Source organism: Ovis aries, chromosome 13, assembly GCF_016772045.2.
Source record: "Ovis aries strain OAR_USU_Benz2616 breed Rambouillet chromosome 13, ARS-UI_Ramb_v3.0, whole genome shotgun sequence".
In the NCBI taxonomy this organism is placed as follows: domain Eukaryota; kingdom Metazoa; phylum Chordata; class Mammalia; order Artiodactyla; family Bovidae; genus Ovis; species Ovis aries.
In genome coordinates this window covers 78,580,786-78,602,423 of record NC_056066.1, presented here as the reverse complement: position 1 = coordinate 78,602,423, position 21,638 = coordinate 78,580,786, and the positions used below count along the sequence as shown (strand labels likewise).

At 52.9% G+C, this 21,638-nt stretch overlaps 1 protein-coding gene across 3 annotated transcripts in view; it reads right to left on the bottom strand.

The window, feature by feature from the left end:
- Positions 1-1,106: 1,106 nt before the first annotated feature.
- Positions 1,107-21,638, bottom strand: part of PTPN1 (protein tyrosine phosphatase non-receptor type 1) — a 64,362-nt gene continuing 43,830 nt past the window's right edge. For all 3 annotated transcript variants that reach the window (XM_015099934.3, XM_027977319.2, XM_060397098.1), the window contains 7 exons: positions 18,706-18,806; positions 16,320-16,418; positions 10,274-10,411; positions 7,161-7,370; positions 6,705-6,866; positions 6,104-6,330; positions 1,107-4,373 (listed from right to left, as the gene is read on the bottom strand). In XM_015099934.3, coding sequence (XP_014955420.2) covers positions 4,187-4,373; positions 6,104-6,330; positions 6,705-6,866; positions 7,161-7,370; positions 10,274-10,411; positions 16,320-16,418; positions 18,706-18,806 — 1,124 coding nt within the window. In that variant the 3' untranslated portion in view covers positions 1,107-4,186. The remainder of the gene's footprint in view (positions 4,374-6,103; positions 6,331-6,704; positions 6,867-7,160; positions 7,371-10,273; positions 10,412-16,319; positions 16,419-18,705; positions 18,807-21,638) is intronic.

Sequence of the window (21,638 nt, the reverse complement as noted above, 5' to 3'; positions counted from 1 at the left end):
CTGGTGTTTCACTCTATCTGAGACACACGGAAGGCAGTGGTGGTTTTCTCAAATATCCTGAAGGAAGAGGCCACCCTCAGCCCCCGCCCCATTCCCCAGGGCCCTTTCCAACGTGACTCTGAAGTGGCTTCTCCCATAGACATGGCGGCAGCGGAGGGTGGTCTTGGGGCAGGGCGCCCCTTGGAGTCTCCCCAGGCACCCCGAGTCCTCTCTCCTTAGACACCAGGAGGCCACCCTTCTCTGGCCCTGGGCCCTGTCTAATTTCTGCTCAAGGTTACAAATTTTTTTTTTTCACACTGGCATCCCACCTCCTCATGAAAGCTCAGCTGCCTTTTTCTGTATCTGAGACGACACTGACAGTTTTGGAGTCGGAGGTGATGGTGGGTGAGGGAGGCACCACCTTCTGGGTCCCCACTGTCCTTGCTGGGCGCTCGGGGGCCCCGTGACCACAGGCCGTCTTCCTTTCTGGGTTCCACGGATCTCAATGGGAGGCCACAGCACCCGCAGTTTACTCAGCAGCCAGCTTTGAAACAACCATAAAACCTTAAAGGATGTTAGGGGAATTCTCTGTACTATTTCCTCAACATTTTGCAAATCTGAAATTATTCCAGAGTAAGAAGTTAAAAGAAATCACCTTAGGGGAGAGTCCCATTTGATTTCAGACTACACTACATGAATCCATTCACTATTACAGCTCCATCAGTTCCACATCAAATGTGGCTTGCGAAAGGGGCTGAGAGGTGGGTCCCCTGGAGAGGGGACATGTTTGTCAAGTTTGAGCAGTTCTTCAAACAACTTGTATAAACTTGTCAAGTTATTCAAGGGCCCTAATACACTGAAATGGTGAGTTTTGTTACCGTTACTGAGGGATAAGAATAAGAAGAGGCCCCGACGCTCCGAGTAAACACACCAGGTGGGGAACGTTCTCGCAGGCCAAAGACACCCATGACCCTAGGAGGCTGTCGTAATCCTCAGATGTGGAAAAGCTGCAGCCCCTCCTGAACGACATCTGCTTCACAGCAGCAGGCATGGAAAGAGACATGAGTTGCCCAGCCTGGTTTAGGCCCTGGTTTAAGCAAAGAAATGGGAAGCACCCCAAATCCATGTTCTTTAGAAAAAAAGACTTTTATTGTTGCAACTAAAATGCAAACCATCATTTATATGGCAAGTTGGAAAACTGTACAGTTTGACAGTTCTGTGAGGTCACAGAAGACCCTGAGACGCGCCCCCCCCCCCATCATGCATCCACGTATACACACACCTGGAAAGGTATTATACCAAAACACCTGGCTGTTTTTATTTTTGTAAAAATGGTTTATTCTACGGCCACTGTAAAAAATAATGACCTGACGAGTAAATATTGGCTTAAGGCATATAGCAGAGCAGCTCACTACTTCTCTAACATACGTGTGACAGGACGCAGAGCCATCTGTTTTCCAAGGATAGGAGGTTAAATCAGTATATCCACTTTGAAATGCTACTAAATATACACACCCAAACTACTACATACACATACAGGACTTAACAGAACCGACGGACAAGCCCAACTCAAACACACTTGCAGCCTGGCCCCCAGCCTCATCGCACCTCACCAGGGCCTGCGGGCAACACCGCAGATGCTCCCCCCCGGAAACTTATGCAGAGCTTCTAACACGTGAAAGGCAAAAATGTGAAAATGCTGGCAAAAGAGCAGCTCGTGAGCCACAGCTGCCTTTTATTTTTTCTTGATAAAAAAAGCCACTGAATGTGGAGGTCACAGGTTCCCCCCGACGCAGGCGGAGTCCTGAGCACCATCAGTCCCCAGAGTTCAAGGTGGGGGCAGACGCCTCGTGCAGCAAGGCACCCGGACCTAGAGGGCCCCAGGCTGACTTGAAGGGACTGTCGTACAGGCTGTTTCAGGAAGGGCGGTTTCCGACAGTTGCCGTGGTTCCAAATCACGGTCCGCTCAAGGCGAGTATGAACTTGGGCGTGGTGGAGGCTGATCCGAAAGGTGCGTGTGTGTGTGGGGGGGGGTGGGAGGGAGGACCCTGATCCTCTACATGTCCAGGTGTGACCATGGCTCCCCATGCCCTTGGAATGTCTGAGCTACAGTGGACGCAGCTGGAGCAGGACAGGCTGGGCCTCACCAGGAAGTCACCAGAGGGTTGTGCCAGGAATTAGGCAACTATCTGTTACTGGAAAACGTCATTCCACTGCTGAATGGCGACTATTTCAGCAACAGTCTTAGGAACCACAGACATGTAACGATCAGACCGTGCAAAGGGAAACTGGACTTATACATGGGGCACGCTAGTCAGCAGAGCGCTAAGTATTCCAAGCACGTCGTATCTGATGGGGACACAGGAAGACAGGACATGCATCTTAATACACACAGGGGGAGTGGTGGCTGAGGTCAAGGTTGAGCAGGTAACTGGGGAGATGAGGAACTGGGACAAAGGAACCTCACACCATGTCTTAAATAGCCAAGTGTCCATTATACATTATCCCCTTGCTCTATGAACACATGCAGACTCCTTCTCGAGCACGCCACAGCATTGCGACACAATGACAGCTCCCAGCCATCCTCCTACTGGGCACTGGTCTACGTGGAGGCTTGCGGTGAAGTCTTCCGTTCCCAGCCCGACCTGAGGGTTTACTGCTGTACTTTTGGATAAAGCCCTTGGTGCAAGGCTGACATCCAAAACCTTGAACATGTTACTGGTTTAAGAAGATGCCAGTGCACTGTGGATGTCTTCGGGGGAAACAATGTGAAAATAAATATGGAGTGGAGAGAGGCGGTGGGCCCCCACGTGAGACTCGGCCCTGCTGCCCACCCAGGCTGCCCTGCCCCATGCCATGGGCACAGCACCCTCCTGTGCCCTCCTCAGAACTGGGCCGTGGGTGTGGTCCTCCAAGCAGGGGAGGGGGAGGAAGGGGAGATGGTGCAGCTGAGACCAAGCGCCCAGGAGGGCCGCTTCAGTGCAGACCCGCGGCTCGCGGGCGGCTGCGGCCTTGCCTGTAGCCTCACCCACGGCGGCTGCCCGCCAGGCGGACGAGGCTGGTGCTGGGTCAGGCTGTGTGTCACTGCTGAACAGGAACTGAAAAGAAACCAAGCATTTTCAGACAAGCCCGGCGCTGCAGAGCTGCAGACGCATGCACACCCTGGCTGCCCCCGCCTCCCATGAACAGTTTGATTTTTCACAGGAGCTCTACCTTCCCCAAAATCACCTCCAAACAAAAAATTGTTTGCATGCTGCTAAACCACTGGATGCAAAGACGGTTGCTTAGAAAAGAGGTAAAATGTGAAAAACCAATAAAAAATGAATCATCTTGGGAGGTGATTTTCGTGACTGGAGGTTTGAGGCTCCTCCTCGACCTTTTCCTTAACTTGAACAGTGACACATTCCAACTGGGGGGATTTCTGCCGAGACAGGATTCCTATTCCGAGCCGAGCAGTACCTGCTCCATCTGGGTCTCAAGGCCTGGGTGGAGGACCGGCGGCCGCCCTGTGGTGACCTCTGGCCCCAGGGGACCCTGAGTGGGGAGCCGCGAGGGGAGGGCTGTGTGGGGAAACGGAGGCGGGACACCCTGAGCAGAAGCAGAAGCCAGGTTCTGATTTCTAGAGACGGCCTTCGCTGCTCTCCTTCTCCCAGTAGGGGAAGCCCGCAGCAGGGGCTGTGCTCAAGCCAGACGGGGTCCGACTCTCAACCCTCTTCGCCAAGGGAGTTTACATTCGTACATGTGTGGGAGTCTTTCCCTGGGAAATCAAATAAAAACTGTATCTGGTGAGGCCACCTAAGGGCACAAGGCAGTTTCATAGGTGCCTGGTCTTTTCTCCCCCCAACCCCAGAAATAACAAAAAGCTTCTTTTTATAAAGGTTAAAAACAACAATGTGTTGTAATTCTATTTTTTTTTTTTTTTCAAAAATGAACAAAAAAAAGGAAGAGAGAGAGACGTATTTGGCATTTCCTCTACTTACTCCTGAATAGGTTAAGGCCCTGAGATCAGACTCCTCCACTCCTGGGGCCTCAGCGCCTCCAGTCCCCAGTGCGCCAATCCCCAGTCCTCTCCCGTTAGCCCTCACAGTTCTAGACTCTGAAAACCTCTGGCCTGCTTCTTCCGGACGGGCTCAGGGCCTCCCCGGCACCGAGCGCCGCCGCCGGGCGAAGGCCAGGCTTTCTGCAGGCGGTCTGGCCAGCACGTCCGTCAGTGGAAACAGACCCTGTAGCAGAGGTACGCGCCGGCCGTGAGGACCGTGGCCACACACACGTTGACCAGGAAGGGCTTCCAGTGGCTCAGCGGCTGGTCTCGCTCCTCTGCAGGCGGCGATGGCTCCCCCTGCGCAGGGTCTGCGCCCATGACCCGCCTTCTGACTTCAGTGTCTTGACTCGCGCTGAGGAGTTAAGGGGGCAGAGAAGGGTTACTCGCCCGGGAAGACAACGGCAAGGATGCTATTATCATGGGAGGAACTGTAGGGGATGGAGGGCCCTGGAAACGGCCTGACAACGCAGACACTGGCTGGAAGACTGCCTGTCACCACCTCCTTGCCAGGGCCTGACTGCAGGGCCAGGGCAGGGGTCCGGGGCGAGGCCTGGGTGCGTGCGGGCTCCCCCCGGTGCAGACACTCAGGAGTTTGGCCTGCTCCATGGTCTCCTGGCACCCTCTGGCTTTCAGTGCCCAGATCCACGCTTCCCTGCTCCTCACTTTCACCCATGGAATGTGGAGGGCACCTCGCCCCACGGTCTTCATGAATGAAGAAACAGGACACGTGACCCCGACGTGGCACAAGCCGTGGGCCCCCTCCGTCTCTTGCCCGCGGCCTGCGAAGAGCCCTCAGGGGGAGTACACTGTCCACTCTCGAATGTCAGCGGAGGCCCCGGAAGCCGGGCACAGCCTCCCGCACTCGGGCTCTGCTCTGGGAGGCTCCCCCGGACAAGTGTCTCTAGAGCCCCAGAATGAGAGGTGCACAAAAGGCCCTGGGAGTGGGTTCATGGGCCAGGACTCAGGTCTGGAACCAGCATTTGGCAAAGTAACCAGGGAAGATCTGGATGGTACGCTTAGCCGGAGGGCACACACCGCGTGCAACCTGCTCACTCCTGCATTGACGTTCCCAAGCCCGGCCACAAGAATACACCCTGATCCTGCCTTTCAACAGCTGCAGAGCATTCAGCACAGGGGGAAAGCCCTCCCGATGCGCTCCCTGGATACACCATCAACCCACCTCTAGTTTCTCACCACTACAGGCCCTGCATACACAATCGACCCACCTCTAGTTTCTCACCACTACAGGTGATGCCACCATGAACACCTCTGCCTACACACCTCTGCACTCCACACGCCTGCTGAGAACTGCTGCAGGCTGAATCGCAAGGTGCAGACAAATGTGAGGGCAGAGTGGGCGCTAATCTTAAGCTGCCCTCTGAAACAGGAGGCACTGAGGGCACTGCTTCCACGAGCTCAGGCTGATTCCTGTCCACCCTTCAAGCTCCGGCACAATGTCACCACCTGCAGGCAGCCCTCCCTGACCTCCCAGGAAAGGCTGGGTGGCTCTTCTCTAAGGCTGACCACCTCAGCGTGCGCCTCCAGCACAGTCCCATCCATGGGGCCCCCACCACAACCTACTGTGCCCTTTCCAACAAGATGGTCCAGAACACAGATCAGGGGCCCTGCTCTAATTATCTCATTTCTCACAGGCACAAGTAGGTGCTCAGTAATCTTTGTCAAACCGTAAGGAACAAAAACGACAATCAAAGCTACACGAAAAGGTTGAGTTCTAGGGGCTGGAGGGACGTGGTCAGGCCTGGATATCAGTTTCAGGACCTGCCCGAAGCGCGGCTCCTGTTTTCTGTCGCGTGGACACTGGGCTGGAGACCTGACGGGAGCCCCAGTTCCCACAGGCACCACCAGGTGGCGCCAGGCCCCTGCTGCAGTCAGTCCCTCTCCCCAGCCAACCTGCGCTCAGTCCAGAGGCTCCGCCCACCAGCCGAGGTGCAAGGCTGGTGCAGGGGCCCCTCTCCCCGTCTCCCCGTCTCCGTCTCCGTCTCCCCAAGGACACAGAAGTACCAGTTGCCAAGAGAAGGCTGCCCGCCCCTGCCCCCTCCAGTAAGCCAGGACCATCTTTACCTTTCCAGGCTGCAGGGGGCGTTTAACGGGGCTCTGGTTGCTTCCTTGATGGGGCCGTCTTCTTTATCCTCCTCCTCAGTGTCATCCTTTACCCACTGATGGTTGGGGAAGAATTCCTTGCACTTCCCGTTGTGTGGCTCAAGGACTCGCTTGGGGGGCCGGGGAGGTGGGGGGACGTGCTCAGGTGGGGGCTCCAGATCCTCGTGGGAGAGCTCTTTCCATTGCTCCTTGAAAAAGCAGCAAGAGGAAGATTTCACGGTTGGTGATTTGTCAGGAAATCTGCTCCCTTTCAAGTGAGGAGAGGTGAGGGCTAGGTGAGGGGCCTTTCAGCTTCTCGGGTCTCCAGCCGTGTCCTTGGAAGATGAGATCTTTGGAAAATTAGGTCTAACTTCCCTATTAATGCTCTCTGGGTGAGCACTTCAAAGAAACTGGAACATGGTGACAATTCCCACAACTTTCTAGCTAAACAGACTTAAACATGAAGTCTAGCTCTTTCCCCTGACACATGACATTATTTCAACTTTGACAGTGAACAGCCTCCTTCTTTAGAGGCAAAAGTTTAAAACCAACACACTCGGATTAAAGCAAAAGGAATGCTGACCTGCACCGAAGAGTCTCCCATGATGAACTTGGCGCCCTCGATCACAGCCAGGTAGGAGAAGCGGAGCTGGTCTGCTGTCTGGATCAGCCCCATCCGAAATTTCCGCATTTCTAACAGAACTTTCTTGATATCAACAGAAGAAGGGTCTTTCCTTTTGTCCATCTGAAAGCCAGAGAGGAGACACAGCTGAGCAAGGTCTGGGTGTCAGAGGCAACATGACTGTACACGTCCTAGGGGAGCGTGAGGAAGAGTGTGAGGGAAGGGGATTCTCTGGCTTTAAGAGCACTCCTCCAAATGAAGCTGTTTACGGTAAAGCTCCCTTGACAGGAGGGAAGCTGCTAGAAAGTCAAGACCAAAGCAGACTGACCGCAGACAGTGATAGAGGGCCGCGGCCAGGCCAGCCTGGCGGTCACTGCATGCTCCCTCTGCTTCCTGCGGTCTTGAGGGATGTCTTACCAGCAAGAGGCAGGTGTCAGCCAGGCAGAAGGTGCCCGACCTGCCGATGCCGGCGCTGCAGTGAACCACAATGGGGCCGTGTTCACGGCTGAGCGAGCCCGACTCGCGGACTTTGAAGAGAAAGTTCAGAAACGAGGCCGGCGATTCGGGGACTCCGAAGTCAGGCCACGTGGTATAGTGGAAATGTAAGATCTCTCGGGTTTCTCGAGACTGAAAGAGAAATACACATGTGATGACTCTCAAAGAATCACCTGAGAACCACTGACTTCAAGTAAGTGTGAAGTGCCTTTCGACCCGCCCGCCTCCACGAGGAGCTTTCGTTCCCAGATTCTCTCCTCGGGACCGCAGACTCAGCGGACAAGGCCCGAGCCCTGGACAGGCGCTAGGCTGCTCCTGCTTCAGCTGCAACACTTTCGCCCCCAGGAGCCCTCATCTCGACGCCCCTCTCCCTTCTGCTGTCTTCAAGGTCACAACTGACTTCTCTCCGTAAGTCAAAGTGCTGCTGCACCACCGCCCACAGCAGTCTTGTCATCAGCGCCTCGGGGTTTCACATCAAAGAGTGGAAATGTAACCACACGTGAGGGGCACCAGCTCTGGGGAACCCGGGGCTTTACAAGATGATCCGGACGTCTCAGAGGACTGTCATTTTACAGAAAAAGGTTACTGACTCGGTCCCCAAAGACTGGAGGCTGCACGTGTGGTTCAGTCCCTCAGCGAGGAGGGGTGCCGGTAAGACCAGCTGGCCTGGCCCCCACTGAGCGTCTGCGCTCCCACGCTGGGCGCCTGGGCTCCCGGAGCTCTCGCATGCCACCCCACTAGCCCCGTTACTCCCATGTTCCAGATCAGAAGCCTGAGGCTTGGCAGGCACCGCTCTACTAGCAGGGGGGCAGGAGTTTCAATCTGAGTTGCCTGACTCCAGAGCCCGCGTCCACAGCCTGCTGTAGGGACCCTGAAGGTGGACCCTGACGCTTGCCCCCGAGTGTGTCTCCTCGTGGCCCTATCAGCTCCCAGGCGAACTGTGAGGACGGCCTCTGGGGCTGATTCCAGCTCTGCTCCTCTGAGACTCCACTCCCAGAGTGGACAGCGGGCTGCCAGGGGTGACGGTCAAACCGTGGTTCTCACTGAGGAGAGCCCTCAAACCAAGTGCCCACAGTCACGGGAGCCAGTCACGAGGTAAGTAAGGCCTGAGACAGGAACCCCACCAGCAGCGTGGAGCCAAGGGCCACGCTGGCACCCAGGTCGCCTGCAGAGCAGGTGATGGGGAAACACTGGGCCGGAGACCTGGTGGCCGACAGCGCCTCTCCCCTCATTTGGCGAATGTCCACCATGTGCCTCCTGGGTGCCAGGTGCCACGAGGGACGACTCAGCCCTGCCCTCCCAGAGCTCACGCCTCTGGTACAACCACCCTCCCTGACCAGACGGTGACAAAAATGTAGGAAAGGACCCACAACAAACAGCAAGGACCTGACACCCGCAGAGAACACACACGGGCACCCCGCACCAGCCGTGACTCATGCTGGTATCTTCCTGCAGAACTGGAACCAATCTGTTGGTCACATCAGGATAACTTTGAAAACCACACAGGCAGCTCCACGCCTTCCTTCCTAGAAAACGACCTCCTTATATACTTTAATGGTTTAAAAGAGAAACGTGTCTTTCTTTTTTTTTTGGGGGGGGGGTGGTGGTGGTAAGAAAAGCACTTAAAAAGATTTTTAAAAAATGGAATTAGAGAACAGGCCAAAAGCAAGTTCCTTCTTTAAATTCTTGAAAAGGTGTGGGTCATCTCTGTTTACGCTCTCCCTCATGCCTGCCCACCTTTCTCAAGGAATTCATTTCAGACCTATGCGCGAACAGATCCACAAGACTCAGAACAGATTTTTTTAAAAAACCACATTCTGTTAGAGCAAACAGATCTCCCCCCAAACCTCTCTGCTCTGCCGCCCAGACAGTGTAAGCCTCTTCTGCTCGGGGGAATTCCATTCTCTTCAACGAGAGAAGAAATTTTCTCGAGTTTACCAGAAGTCATTCGTAATGCCAGGCTCGCAAGTGCTCAAAAGCATTTAAAAAAAAAGTCTACCACATAATCCTCCAGGCACATTCCAACCCTCCGCCAAGATCACTCCTGAAAAACGCCCATCTCAGCCCCTCCTCGGTCAGCGCGGAAGCCGTGTGCGCCCCGCCCCCGGCCCGCACGCTCAGCAGGGCGGGGCCGCCGCGCGGTTTCCACTTCTCCTCCGCTCCCAGGCACCTGCGCCGAGCTCTCCATCTCACTCCCACTCTGAACCCACTCCAGGAGCCACGGCGACTACAGAGCAGAAGTCGAAAGTTAAGCTGCAAATGAAGACAAGGCCGGAGCAGACCCTGCCCGTCGGCCCGCCCGCCTGCGGCCCTGGGGGTCCGCTCTGGGCCTGCACTGCTCACACCGCACTCGAACCGCTGCGGAAAGCCTTCCAAAAGCCCGGGCTGGGGGTAGACTGACAGGCGGAGAGATACGGTACCCTCGGCTCAGGACCGACAGTTTGAGGTGGGCCGTGGGGCTGCACAAGGCCGGGGTGCCCACGTCTGAGGGAGCCCCCCGGAGCTCCCCTCTGCGGTCTCCGTCACCGGCGGGGGTCTCCAGTGGGGGTTGGGGCGCAGGCGAGCTCTGCAGCTTCCCCGTGAAAGGGTCCTCAGCAGGGTTGCGTCCAGCAGTGCCGAGAGGTGGTCCAAGGCCATCATTTAATAAGAGCCAGCCCCTGGTGTTATAAACTCCCCCAAACTGGGCCTTTCTTCCCTCACTGCAAACTAGCGACTGTGGATGAGAGACCCGCGTGCCCCGCTGGTGTTAACTCCCAGGCTATCACGTTAGACCCCCTGCAGCTGGTCTGAGGTAAGACCCTACCCTTCCCCCTAAGAACTGGTGTTAGCTGGGGCTGAGAGAGTTCTGTGGAAAGAGAGGTACTAAGACTTTGCTCCCCAGACACTGCTGGTCACCTGGCAGGTAAGCAGGCAGGCGCTGCTCACCACGGTGTGAAACCCACATCTTGCTCCGAGCTCAGAAAACCACTGGTGCCACCTCAAGGAGACATCACCAACGGGCCCGCCCCAAGCACTCAGGTGTGGGTTGTACTCACCATGAGGTTTTCCAATTCCAGCTGTCGTACTGTGTAATAGGACTTAATGTCTTCCGAGATCAATGTCAATTTCAAATTTGTGTCTTCAAAGACCATTTCTCTCTCTTCTTTCTGTGGCCAGTACTGTGCACATTTTAACTAGGACAGAAAATAGCGCCTAGTTATTGTGAGCAATGGACTGTCTTCCTATGGAGGTGTGGAATACTGTCCAAGAGCTTTATGATAACCTCCAAACCAAGGGTTTTCTGACCTTGGATGCTGACATCAGTGTAACCTGCCCGCCTCCTGGGGAGATGGGGAGGGGCGTGTGAAGACCTAGGCCAGGGAGAAGTGGGCAGACAGGACGTGCACTCTGAGCCCAGCCGCCCCGGTTACCCGCACAGAGACAGGCTCCCTGAGTCGCACCCCCTTCCTGTCACCCACAAGAGGAGCCAGCCTGCACACGAGGTTCAGTCTCCCAGGAATGACTTCATGTAGCCATTTCAAAGATTATCAAGAACCTGACTGGTGCCCTCGGCACAATGCCGACTCCTTACCTTGGGGACGATAACAAGACTAGACTGTGAAAACCTGGAGGGGTTGTGCGTGCTAATTTGCTTCCGTGGTGTCCGCACATTTTGGCGACCCCATGACTGTAGCCCACCAGGCTTCTTTGTTCAAGGAATTCTCCAGGCAAGGATACTGGAGTGGGCTGCCATGCCCTCCTCCAGGGGATCTTCCTGACCAGGGATGGAACCCACACCTCCTGAGGCTCCTGCACTGCAGGCGGATTCCTTACTGCTGAGCCACCAGGGAGCCCCTTGAAGGCTTTAGTCAAATGGAAACCAGGATCTAGAAGGCTTGAGAGGGGTCCTCCAAGGCTGGGGATCACCTCCTGCCCCATCCCACCCTTTTATTCTGGTCTGGTTCAGTTCAGAAAAGTCCTTTTGATGTTCAATTAAAAATCCCAGGAACTATGTGATAGTCTTGATTTAAATGTAGCTCATTAACATTTTCCTTAAAGCAAGCAAGCTCCCAAAGACTTGGTTTCATTTAGAGGTCAAGAAAGAAAATTCGGGTCAAATTCAGCGGCAACGCTTTGTGTGAGCCAAGTTTCTACATGAGACATTTCTGGCTGCTGATGACTATTCTGGACAAAACCGGCAGGTAGACAGGGAGAAGCTGCCGGGTCCATAAGCCAGAAGAACGGCCATCCCCAGACAGGGGCCCTCGGAGGCAGTGTGACTTCCATCAAATGAAGTATCAGTGCGTGTCAACAGCTCTTTGGGAAACAGCACAAGTTCAAGACACTTAGAATTCAACACGCACTGACTCAGGAGAAAGGAGGCTCTTGAAGAGGCTGAAGACAGAACAACAAATGCCCACTGATCCTGCTTTAATGAAAACCAAAGCCACAGAAAAAAGGGGGGGAAACAAATTAAGAAACACCACATTGTGAAGCCACCAAAGCATCCAACTTTGTGGTCCCCAAACAGAAGGCCAGTAAGGTTTTCTAAAGAGCCTAGACATGGACGTTTTGGATGGTTTCACCCATGTCATCTCCCTGCACCGATGTGCATGCGTGCATGCTAAGTAGCTTCAGTCATGTCTGACTCTTTGACACCCTATGGACCGTAGCCCTCCAGGCTCCTCTGTCCATGGGGTTCTCCAGGCAAGAATACTGGAGTGGGCTGCCATGCCCTCCCCTCCAGGGATCTTCCCGACCCAGGGATCAAACTTGCGCCTCATAAGTCTCCTACACTGGCAGGCGGGTTCTTTATAACTAGTGCCACCTGGGAAGCCCAGCTGCCAAAATGAACCCCTGGAACAGAGCCCAACTATCAGCATCAAAGTGATCCTGCCACTCAGGACACAGAACCATTGATGGCATCGCACAATCATGACTGCATGCTCAGCCACAGTGGGCGAGGCAGGTGAGAGCAAGACTTTTTCAGTTCAGTTCAGTCGCTCAGTCATGTCCGACTCTTTGCGACCCCATGAATCGCAGCACGCCAGGCCTCCCTGTCCATCACCAACTCCCGGAGTTCACTCAGAGTCACGTCCATTGAGTCAGTGATGCCATCCAGCCATCTCATCCTCTGTCGTCCCCTTCTCCTCCTGCCCCCAATCCCTCCCAGCATCAGTCTTTTCCAATGAGTCAACTCTTCTCATGAGGTGGCCAAAGTACTGGAGTTTCAGCTCCAGCATCATTCTTTCCAAAGAAATCCCAGGGCTGATCTCCTTCAGAATGGACTGGTTGGACCTCCTTGCAGTCCAAGGGACTCTCAAGAGTCTTCTCCAACACCACAGTTCAAAAGCATCAATTCTTCGGCGCTCAGCCTTCTTCACATCCATACATGACTACTTAGAGGATGTTTAAAGGAGGCATTTATTCCTACACTTCGAATAATCAGATCTGTGTAATGCCTTGAGACACCAGAAACAAAGAAACCACCTTGGTAGGCCCAGAGCCACGAGTGCTGGAGTGGGCACCCAAGGCAGTAAGCAGACAGAGAGTGAAGCCAAGAAGCAGAAACGCAGAACGGCCAGTTGCTCTCAGAGAAAAGTCCAATGCTTTCATGTCTCATGGGCAGGAGAGGCAAGTGTTTTAAATCTCATCTCCACACAGCAAGCACTCACTTTCAAAAGTGAATATAAAGCCTCACAAATCTCTTTTATCTGGATAAAGACCAAGACTCTGAAACTTTATCGCTGAGGAATTTTGGCACACTCTGAGTGTCAATCAACCAATACTTATTTAAAAATAGGAGTTCTTCAAAGAACTCTTAGGCATCTCCAGCAACATGCCACAGTCTGCTCTCTGTCATTTCCTGTAGAAGTTTTTTGCTGTAAACACATAAAATAAAACAGAACAGAAGAGAAGCAGCACAAGACCACTACTCCTGTGATCCTATTAAGTGGATCCACAGTGACCGGAAGAGGAGATTATTTTGTTGGAAAGCAGCCCTTCACTGAGCTAAGCTGGGGGCATGTCTCGAGGCGGCCAGGCCAGTGCTGGCACCTGTTAGAGGCGCTGTCACCAGCAGGAGGGCGGTGTGAGAGTTCTTGGGTTCTTCTCAAACAGCTAGGGCATGCTGAGAAAAATCCACAGAAGGCATCTGAGGTGACCCACTGATGGGTGATCTGGCTGAAAGAGGGATGAACACGGAGAACTAAAAGTGGAATGTGAGACAGACAGACTAAGCCTAAAGCACCCGTGATATACAACTCAGGGTCCTGAGGCTGAAAGCCCTTGAAATCAAACAGCATCTCTAGTAGGGACTTCAGGAGAGAGATCCGGGTGACGCTTCTGGGTGAACATGGCCTGGCTTACTCCCCCTGCCTAGACAACTTGCATTCCTGGCCCCTGCACACATATGCACACCAGCTTATCATGTCTAAATGCAATTTCTACATGGAATGAATGAGAACTTTAGCCACTTGGACGAACTTGGTCTAACACACACAATCATTTTTTGCACAACTGTCTTCCAGGAAGTGTACCGGGTCCCCAAAGGGTAACGGGTAGTTCTGCCAAAACATATGAGGGGGACCACTGGACACTATTTGGTGACAGAAACCAGAAAACAAATCTGCATTACATGGAGACGCTCTGCCAGCTGGTTTTAACCACAGGCTGTAGTGGGGAAATTATAATTAGATTAGTTGAGCAAACAAGACACTGCAATCCCTTATAATCCCCCTGGTCAGCTCTGATGGGGGAGACAACTGAGAATGTTGATGCAGAATTTAAAATGTTTATCCCAAGGAAGGTTTAAGAGCCATAAACCACACACTGCTTTCCATGTCAATTTGCATGCCCAAGTGACCTAGGTAAAACGAAGAGCTAGAGAGGAAGACAGGGACGAGGCCACATTACCACAGTAAACTACATATAAGAACTATACAGTTTTAAACGGCCAGCACAGCAGTCCAAGGGGAAAGGACATCACAGTGGGTCTGTGGCCTGTTCATGCGCAGCTTCGGGTGGGAGACCACCGAGGGCAGGGCCTGCTGCGGAGCACGCCACTTGAGCACCTGGATGCCCTTCCTGGTGTCCTCTGACCACAGCAGCTGGAGCAAACCATGTGCAAACAGTGAGGAGGATTCACCTGGACTTTCAGTGACAAACAAAAGGCAAATGCTACCTTCTCTGATGAGTTTTGAGTCAGTCAGTCTTGATTTAAAATTCTCAACCCTCCATACCATGACAGAGTGAGTCACAACTGCAGGCAAGTCTGCCTCCCCAGGGACACCGGACAGCGTCTGGGGACGCCTTTAAAGGCTTCGGCTGCCGGCAGGGCGCTCCCAGCAGCTGGTGGGTGGAGACCATGATACCCCAAGGCACAGGCCAGGCCTCCCCGGCCCTGGCAGAGAGCGACCCGGCCGGAGAGGCAGCAATACTGGGGCTGGGAGAGCCCGGTGCTCCCCTGTGCTCAGCGCCCGCGCCGGCCACCACGGTTTGCTTTCCCTTGCGGAGCACCTGTGTGGCAGGAACCTGATGTTTTGTTTCTTTATTCAAAGTTGCTGACAAGAAAGGTGGTGGATAAGGGCTTACTTCACGTTTGCAAATGTGTGTTTTACTCATCAAGCCACTGCAGAGAAAATTAAAAAACCACTTTCACTAAGACTTTTTTTTCTCAGACAAAACGCACTGTTGTAGCAGTTGAATATTCAGGTAAGCGCTTTATCTGTTTCTGTAGAGCAAATGAATCCTCTCTTCTGAGAAAAGGAGGCAGAGGCAAAGAGACGATTTTAAACATTAACTGTCGTAAGAGGGCCGTTTGCTGTCGGAGAGAGGGATGAGTCTGTGCGGCGGGTGCGTTACCCCTTCAGGTTTTCACTGCTCAAGTTTCCTTTGACACATTATTGCTTCACACTTGTACTTTTCCCGAGGGCCACGATGGTCCTTTCTCTGGAGGTGGGCTTCTCTGGAGCATTCACGTCCTTCTGGAAGCCGGGACAGCGGCGTCCCTGCTGAGCCTGAGCACGGTGCCAGCGCCGGCCCAGCCCCCCCTTCCCGTTGGCCTCCATGCTCCTTGGCTCTCTTCCCCTGGGGCCTCCATGTCGGAGGCTGCGGAGCCTCGAGCGGCTGGCAGTGGGCATTGGGGAGAGGGCAGGAGCCTGGGAGGAGGACGTGACACCTACTGTGCCCTCAGACGTGAGGGGAGGTCAGCACAGCCACGCGGGCCTGAGGGTAGCCACGTGCACCTGGAGGGGGCGAGTGTGATTTAGGTCATTAGTCCAGAGAAGGGGTGAGAGACTTAAAAAAAAAAAATTCTTTTTTAATAAAGTAAGTCTGCTCTGGCTGATGAAGGGTGATAAAGGGAGAGAGCGGGGCCCAGGCCACCGAGGGCCCAGCTGTACCCGGTCCAGCATATGTCCTGGGAGGCGCACAAGCCCCAGGAAGGTTTCAGCTGGCAAGAGGTGGGGGAGACCTGGTTTAGAAAGATCGCTCTGGATGTAGGGGCAGAAGAGACAGGAGAGGCAGGCGGTGGCCTAACAAACAGGTCCACGTTGCAAAGTCCTCAGAAGCGAGGCCCACACTCCGGAAGGGAAGCGCAAGCAGACACTGTCCCTGTGAGAGGAGCAGCCAGGGAGACACCAGGGGCCCAGCGCCTGCGGACCTGACAGGGCCCGCTCTGCCTCCAGTCGCTCTCACCGCTGGGCTGTGCAAAGGGGCACTTTACCAGAGAGGGCAGGCACGGTCAAGGCACGGCAGGAACTTGCTTTCCCAAAGTGAAGCTCTGCTCGCACCGCTGCACGAAGCCAGCAGAACAGCCCAAGAAGCACAGGGGAGAGGGAAGCGGGGCTCACGCTCCAGGCGCTGGGCAGGCCGGCCGACAGGGTAGGGTGGAGACCAGGGCAAGGGCCGCTCAACCTTTCTCTCCTTTAAACTCACCTGTTTATCTGACTTGGTTACAATAAGCATGTAATTACATACTGCTTCTTTGGATTTTTCTAACAGAAATCTAAAGCAACCTGAGGAAATGAACAGACAAACGTCGCCCTAATGGACTGGCACCCGCACGGACAGTGGCGTGAAGCGTGGGCAGCTCCAACTCACCGATCCTTTCTCCATCACTCTGTTGAGCATGACGACGCCCCTGCTCTTCTGCTCCCACACCATCTCCCAGAAGTGACCGCAGGTGTTGGGTAAAGGGCCCTGCAAACACAATTCACAATGTGTGCATCTTACATACAAACCCGTCCTGGTGCGAGCTCGCTGTCGGTGCTGAGTGGACAACAGCGCCCTCAGGTAGCGTGGAAGCCGTGGCTGAGGCCAGGACCTGCCTCTCCCTGCCTAGCGGTCAGTAACCACAGTTCTATTTTCTACCATGTAGCGAAAAGTCACTTCCGTATCTCAGAGCTGGTTCAGAGCTGAATGACAGAGGAGAGAAAACACTGATTCTGCTTTCTGGTTTGGGCAGGCTGGAGCAAGGGCACCAGAGATCTCTGCGTCAGGGCGGCTGGGACAGCGAACAACACTGCTGGCTGCAGATGAGCGGTGGAGGGGAAGGGCCCCACCCGCACACCCCTCGGACAAGCCACCTGCCTCCCTTCCCGCAGCTCCTCCGCCCAGCCTCTAATCGTCAGAGCACATGTTCACAGGGCTGGGAAGATGGTCACAGACTGACTACACCTTTCTGCAGGACCCGGAACACAGTAAATACCCTACAAAGTGTAAGCTATCATTATTACTACTATTATTGGCCAATCCGACCACAGACTCCCCTCACCCTTGGAGCACGGGACCTAAGAGATGAGGGCACACAGATAGCCGGGGGTGGGCAAGGGCCGTGGTGCCACTGGCCCCAAACATCACTCCAGTCCAGAACGGGTCTGAGGGACTAAAGTCATGGAAGATCTGAAAGGACACACACCAAACAGCCAATACTTGAAGGTGGGCGTGAAGGCCAGTATCCGTGACATTACTCTCTACAGGTTTAAAAAGTGAGGCGAGAGCCTTGCATTCTTTGCTTAATGAACGACACTGAAAAAATGGGCACTGTGTTCTTGGTTTTGTGGCATGGAAATGATTTCAGTCCCACTGTCCAGCGGTGCAACTTTGGGGCCAGGCTGCTTGAACCCCTTACGTGAATCTCAGGGCAGAGGGAGACCATGTCAGCAAGCAGCTGGATACATCTGGGGTGCGATCTGACGGACAGACGGAACTTCAGATGTGCCAAGCAACTGCGAGGGTGCTGGGGTGGAGAGGACAGCGGGGTAAAAGTTTTCATGGTGATTTCCTAATTCCCGTTTGACTTTATATACCCTATCTTTGCTTTGGGCTTGCTGACCCCAGACCAAGTTGAACGGCTGAAATCAGGAAGTAAGAAACTTGACCACTTCTAAAACAGAAGTTCCCAAGAAGCCACTTTGCCACAACCTCTTCCCACCAGCTTGCCACCAAGGTCTCCCTGCCCCTCACCCCAACCCCAGAGGGCTGGGAGGACCACGGCTGAGGGCCTGGGGACTGATGTTCCGTACAATGCCTGGGGGTGGGTGTCGGGCCGACTCTGGTCATGTGTGGAGAGGAACCCGGATAGAACAAAAGGACAGTCAAGAAGGGCCCCCAAGAAAAGGCTCCAAAGCAGACTCTGGTCACTGTGCTGCCTTAGCTTCACTGCCATTTTAGCCTCCGAATATTAGACAGGGTTGTGATGTTCACAGTCACCCTAGAACCCAACCTAATATAAGACTGAGAAACTGACATGGAAAGAGAAAAGAGGAAATGAGGATTGAGGGGGGGCGGAGAGAGAGGGAGAGAGAGAGAGAGATTGATTTAGACTGTGTATATCAATGTACCAGTAAGAGATGATGACTTGAGAAAATCGGTTAAGAGAGACCCCTTCACCCTCTTCCCCAGACTCCGGTGGTCTTTGGGTCATATACCAGTGTTTCACAAAAGGCCAATTATGAAACCACTGTTGTGATTTCTTTTTCCATAAAGACGCCAAAAACCAAGGGGAGTTTCAAGTCATTCTGTATGCTTCTCCACATAACCTAACATACCCCTCCACCCCCAAAGAATGAGGACCACGCAGAGGAATTCTGAAAGGCCATCTGGATAAAGATTTCTGGTCTATTACTAACCCTCTTACGTGTCCATAACCAGCTCTGATGCCCTGAGGCAAATACTTAGGGACTCAACACAGGTACCGTCTTCTCTAGCTACTGCCTCTGTCAACAAACTAGACAACCCTGGCACTCTACTGCTGTTGTCTACAAATCCAGCAATGACATACTTCCCAGAAAAGATTCATGTCATGACTAGACTGAATCTCTGAAGGAAGACTTTTCCCTCCCATGTTGCTTTTTTGGGTTAGAAACCTGGTCTTCTAAAAGATGTGAAAGACTTTATGTGAGGCGTGGATAACGGCACTGTCAAACTCTTTGGCTGACATCGAGAGAGGCAAAACCCACTAGAGAAAAATTCAGACTCTGTTTACCTGGGTGAGAATGTAACTCCTTTGGGCTTCTTCCATTTTTATCAAACTAGCATTGATATAGTCGTTATCTTCTTGATGCAGTTTAATCCGACTGTGATCAACTGAAAGGCAAACCAGAATGCAAGGTTAATCCAGGGGGACTTAAGTGCTTACACAGGCGATGCGCCCTATGGGGAAAGCAGAGAAGGCGAGTGAGGTGCTCAGGGTGTTCACACTGGCTGAGTCCAAACTGTTCTGAGATTAAATTAGTGTCTCCAATAATGGGAACAACAAGTACTTTCAGAAGGTTTTTGAAAGTATCTGAAACTTGATACAAAATAGCAACAGAAACAAATTACACTAAAACACAGATTAATTCTTGTTTGGGAAATCTGTTTTTAGGCTTTATCGTCTTATAATATTTATTACTGTCCTCACACCTCAGAAGACGGGGGGGGGGGGGGGGGGGATGTCAAGGAATCTGTTCTCTGAGGCCTAAAACATACTTTAATGAGTAAAAAATGCAATGGCTTTGATCTTTAAAAGGGAACAAAATCCACCAATATTCCACCCAGTCCCCAGAGTTCAAGTTGGTACAATGAACCAAGCTGTTCATTTACGATCGCGTCTCAGGCTCACCTGTGCCTAATGCTTCCAAGATTAAATGGCTGAAGTATACAACAGTGTGAAAATTCATACCCTGAATTCCTTGATACAAGGTTGTCTTTAAAAAAGCTCAAGTATAACATAAATGTCACAATCAAAGACACTTAAAAGAGAGTTTAACAGGAAAACATAGACTCTGAATCCAAAACACAACACTAAAAATATATTAAAAGTAACTTTCAGAATAGTTTTTAGAAATACACTTGCATTTGAAAGGTCTACCCCAGGTTACTAAAAAACCACAGCCGCTTCTTCTCCTCTTTACCACATTGTCACAAAAGCCCTATTTTCCTGAAGGCAACTTTCCTTATCTTGCCAGGCCCATTAACAAGAGCAGGTGGGTGTTTTTATTTCTGGTACAAACAAGGGACAGTAAACTCAGCTGACGGCCCATAAACAGTTCTCCCCTTGCCCAGAGAGAAAGGAAAACTTAATGCGGATAAGCAGTTAGCGGCTTTCTACTTGAAAGCGTTCCAAAGAGATGTTTTAGTAGATTAGCCATTGTTTGGAATAATTTTTCTCATCACAGAGGGTTAGTACACACTGAAATACTCAGGTGATACTGAAATGGGCCATGGACATAAGCGGCCTCACAGCACTGGGTGGTGACCTCGGGCAGAAACTTATCTTCTGAGTGCTGAGTGTTTCACCTGCCAAACGGAAGATACCAGGATCACCTTCTACCTTGAAACATTCTTCCCATTTCCTTCATAACTTTAAAAGCAAATTACCTTCTCTAGTGAAGAGTGGAGGTAGGGGAGAAAAATGCAAGGAGTTAAGACTGGTTAAAACCAACCTAGATAGCATATTGAAAAGCAGAGACATTATTTTGCCAACAAAGGTTGGTCTAGTCAAGGCTATGGTTTTTCCAGTGGTCACGTATGGATGTGAGAGTCAGACTGTGAAGAAAGCTGAGCGCCGAAGAATTGATGCTTTTGAACTGTGGTGTTGGAGAAGACTCTTGAGAGTCCCTTGGACTCTCAAGGAGTCCAAGGAGATCTAACCAGTCCATTCTGAAGGAGATCAGCCCTGGGATTTCTTTGGAAGGACTGATGCTAAAGCTGAAACTCCAGTACTTTGGCCACCTCATGTGAAGAGTTGACTCATTCGAAAAGACCCTGATGCTGGGAGGGACTGGGGGCAGGAGGAGAAGGGGACGACAGAGGATGAGATGGCTGGCTGGTATCACAGACTCGATGGACGCAAGTGTGAGTGAACTCCGGGAGTTGGTGATGGACGGGGAGGCCTGGTGTGCTGCAATTCATGGGGTCGCAAAGAGTCGGACACGACTGAGCGACTGAACTGAACTGAAAAAGTTTGGGAATTGTATCCCTGGAAGAATATTTCAAATGCTGTTTTTTTTCTCTGTAAAGCTGGTTTACAAACTTAGATGAATACTGACCGAAAACACAGAAAAGAAATATGAAAGATAATATTGTTGCTAATTCAGAGCGAGTACAGCAAAGGCTCTAGACCAAGGGCTTGGTGGGCACGAGCGTGCGGTATGAACTGCGGTGGTGACTCCAGTGCAGGGCAGCTGGCCAGGGCCTCATGGCAGAATTCCCTGAGAAGAGGCCATCAGTATTATTCTTAAATGACATCTATGTGAAGCCATAGCCTGGAAGTGCTAAATCAAGAGAATCAGGCACTGGGGCAAAATCCTGTGTCACCTGACCCAGCCGCGTGGCGGACGTGCCCAGCGGGCACTTCAGCTCCTGGCCGTCTCAGCCACAGCCGACACTGAGAGTGAGACTTGGGGCTAAGCACTGATGTGTCCTGACTTCCGTCTGCGTCCAGTCCTGAGATCCCTGTGACTCTGGTCTGACTGAAGATCAGAGGAGAGGGCAACCCGCCTGAGGCCATGCAGCTCAGAGGGGCAGAGCTCCGCGGCAGCTGTCGGAAGTAGACTGCTTAGCGCCAGCCCAGGTCTAATTCACTCCCCAGCCTACAGCCTGGGGCACCGCACCATCTGGCAGGAGGCACTGCCACTCTCCCGTGGAGGGCACCAGGAGCCGCCCCTGCAGCGGGCTTCGGTGGGACCGGTCTGCTCGGGGGCCTGGCGGCATCGTCACGTCCCCGGCAGAGGGCACTGCTGTGGAGCTGCTGCAGCCACGGCCCTCACTGCTGGGCGACGCCACGTGGAGGTGAGTCCCAAGGCTCTCTGTGACCTAGAGGAGGCGGTGAAGTTCCAGTCCTTCCCTCCTCTCTAGTTTTTCTCACTTTACACAGATTCTAACACAGTTATTCACTTTCGAGGGATCAACGGACTGAAAGCCAATTACTCAGAA